Source organism: Neomonachus schauinslandi, chromosome 7, assembly GCF_002201575.2.
Source record: "Neomonachus schauinslandi chromosome 7, ASM220157v2, whole genome shotgun sequence".
NCBI classification, from domain to species: Eukaryota; Metazoa; Chordata; class Mammalia; order Carnivora; family Phocidae; genus Neomonachus; species Neomonachus schauinslandi.
The window spans coordinates 47255263-47258327 of record NC_058409.1 but is presented as its reverse complement, the minus strand read 5'-3'; the positions used below and the strand labels follow the sequence as shown (position 1 = coordinate 47258327).

General features: G+C 37.5%; 1 protein-coding gene across 1 annotated transcript in view; it reads right to left on the bottom strand.

Annotated features, from left to right (window-relative positions):
- Positions 1-1919: 1919 nt before the first annotated feature.
- NLN (neurolysin) overlaps positions 1920-3065 on the bottom strand; it is a 98615-nt gene continuing 97469 nt past the window's right edge. Inside the window, exon 14 of the mRNA XM_044916778.1 lies at positions 1920-2458. Coding sequence (XP_044772713.1) covers positions 2324-2458 — 135 coding nt within the window. The 3' untranslated portion in view covers positions 1920-2323. The remainder of the gene's footprint in view (positions 2459-3065) is intronic.

The window sequence follows — 3065 nt, the reverse complement described above, 5'->3', positions numbered from 1 at the left end:
ATCAATAATCCAGAGAGAGACTTTATTATACATTGCTCAGTTCACAAATCTGAAGTGGAAGTTGGCCAATGACAATTTTTATAGTTTATCCACATTCAGAATGCCTTACCAACACTCTATGCTCTGATCTGAAAAAAAAAAAAAAAAAGAAAAAGAAAAAGAAAAAATAGATGAATGGCTATATTCAAAAAGACTAAAAAAATAAGTCCTTAGTTTTGAATTACGCTAAAGAGTAAGTATTTGAATTTACTGCTATGCTTTGGAAGATTTTAAATACAAGATGTGGACTTTATTTATTTGTTTAAAGATTTTATTTATTTATTTGACAGAGAGAGACACAGCGAGAGAGGGAACACAAGCAGGGGGACTGGTAGAGGGAGAAGCAGGCTTCCCGAGGAGCAGGGAGCCCGACGCAGGGCTTGATCCCAGGATCCCGGGATCATGACCTGAGCTGAAGGCAGACACTTAACGACTGAGCCACCCAGGCACCCCAGATGTGGACTTTAAATAAAAAGAACATCATAGAGCTTTTGTTTTCTTATGCATTTCAGTTTTAACATTAAAGTATGAAAGAAATGTGAGCTCACGGTCATGGATAATAATGCAACTTTATTGTGTGCAGCCTTTTTCACACTAAGTATTATTTTTCCATGTGAAGTAAGATTTAAAGTGATAAAGTTATTGTTAAGGAGACACACAGAAAGGCAATAGAAAAAGCTGAAGAGAGTTTTTGTCTGAAACTGGAAAACAGAACAGTCTGGGGGAAAAACAAAAGATACGAGAAAAGTACCACAAGTTAAAAAAAAAAACTACTTTGGGGGAGAGAAGGGCCACGCAATTGTCTCAGGGGGAGGGTAAGATTTCATGTGCATGTTTAATGCATGTGCTTGGCAATAATAATCTTAGAATTTTCTCTGTGTTGTCTGAGCTCTTATTTTTTCCCACTGTCTGTAATTTTATTATGCAGCATAATAAATATATGTATATATGTTTTTATTTAGCACACAGTCCATTTGTCTAATTTTGTACCTCACCAGCAAAGTCATACCTCAGATACACAGTGGAAAACAACTGGAAAGACCTATCAGAGTACATTCAGAGTTTGGATTTTTAATTAAAAAATTTTTTTATTATCCTGTTTTGGTTTCCTTATTCAGTAGACTCCTAGGGAAAAGTAAGTACTGTAAGTTTATTGGTCTACTGTAGAAGTAGAAGTTAGACTCAAAAAAGAAAGTTAGAGATCCAAAGTTTCACTTAAAATAAAAATCACCAGACAAGATAGGCTATGAAGAGCCTCCTCCCTGTGGCTCAGTTAAAGAACACATAACACTTTGGATCAGCCGTCCTCAAACACTTCTGTCCAGAACTTACTCCTCTTCTGGAGTTTCTGAACTCTTTCTGCCCGACACGAGCTCTAGTTCTCTTCACTACACAGCCATTTGCGACATGTGTATCTGCCACTGTGGAGGAGATAAAGGAGGCAAAGTCCCTACCACTGACCAGAACATGAGAGGAGAAACACATCCTTGGACCTGCTTCAGTGCTCTAGTTGGCAAATATGCTGAAAGACTAACAATCTTCATATGCTGAGGTGGAAAGGAACCTCTAATACAAGATCGAAAATCCTCTAACACAAGATACAGAAACAATACACATTAGGCCAGTTCAGTTAAAACTCGTACTTTTTTTGGTACTCTCTGACAGGACTTCAGAAAAGATAAACCCCAATGGTGGAACATAATTTAAGTGTGGCAGAAAGGTGGAAATCGTAAGACCTGATATGCAAAGATAAATGCATTACTGAGGCATAATCCCCTGGCCCTGAGGTATGTGGGCAAAGAGGTCACACTTTACCATGAGACAGAGGGTCAAAGGTGATGCAGGGCTCCAAGAAAATACTTACCAGAGGAATGTGATGATTCATTATCAGTCCAGAAATCTCAAGTACAAAGTTTTAAGATATAAGAAGGATCAAATTATATAATGTATATGATTCAATTTAAAAATTCTTAGCCCTCTTACATTATATTATCCAGAGTACAATAGTAAAAAATCAAATTACATTCATATGAAACTTTTATAAAAAGAAATCAAATCCATTTTTATGAAATTTTATAGTACAATTATTTTCTAATGGGTGTTTGCTTAGGTCATGGTATTTATAGTTCCATTTACATCTGCAAAATTTTTCAAAGCGAAAACAAAAGGCAGTCAATAGAAATCTAAACTTTCATTTGTAAAACTCCCTTCAGTTTCCAGGCCAGTAACACATGGCGATGTCAACTTCTCCTCCAGACATGGACTGCTACCAAAGATCCCCAGTTTAAGGAGCATGCAGGCCTCTACTCATTAGGAACGCTTTCTGGTTTGGCTCACGTTTCAAGAAATTCTGGAGCATGTCCATGCCGTCCAGAGATCCCCCAGGTTTCAGGATTAGGTTTCTGTATTTCATTCCAACCTAATAAAATAAAACATCATGCCTAATAATTCATTGTTAAAGCAATTTTCCAAATCCCTAGATGCAAAAGAGAAAGGGGTAAGGGTGAAGAAAAAGGGACTTTACTCTGGATATTCTCTTTTGCCTCGACTACAGCTCTGTAGTACTTATGTGTTTTGGTAGCTATGAGATCTGAAGCTTACAAACTCTGGTCTTCTACATTCCTCTTTATTACTGTCTTGTCTCCTTAGAGTCTCAACAGTGAGCAAACAGATGAACAAAAAATAGCCAAATGGAATGTATAACAGATTCTTATTTGTTAGCCCATCTCCCTGTGCTATTTTATTTTATTTTTTTTAAAGATTTTATTTATTTGAGAGAGAGAGAATGAGACAGAGCACATGAGAGGGGAGAGGGTCAGAGGGAGAAGCAGACTCCCCGCTGAGCAGGGAGCCCGATGTGGGACTCGATCCCGGGACTCCAGGATCATGACCTGAGCCAAAGGCAGTCGCTTAACCAACTGAGCCACCCAGGAGCCTGCACTTTGTATTTTTTTTTTTTTATTTTTTAATTTAATTTAATTTATTTATTTGAGAGAGAGAATGAGATAGAGAGAGCATGAGAGGGG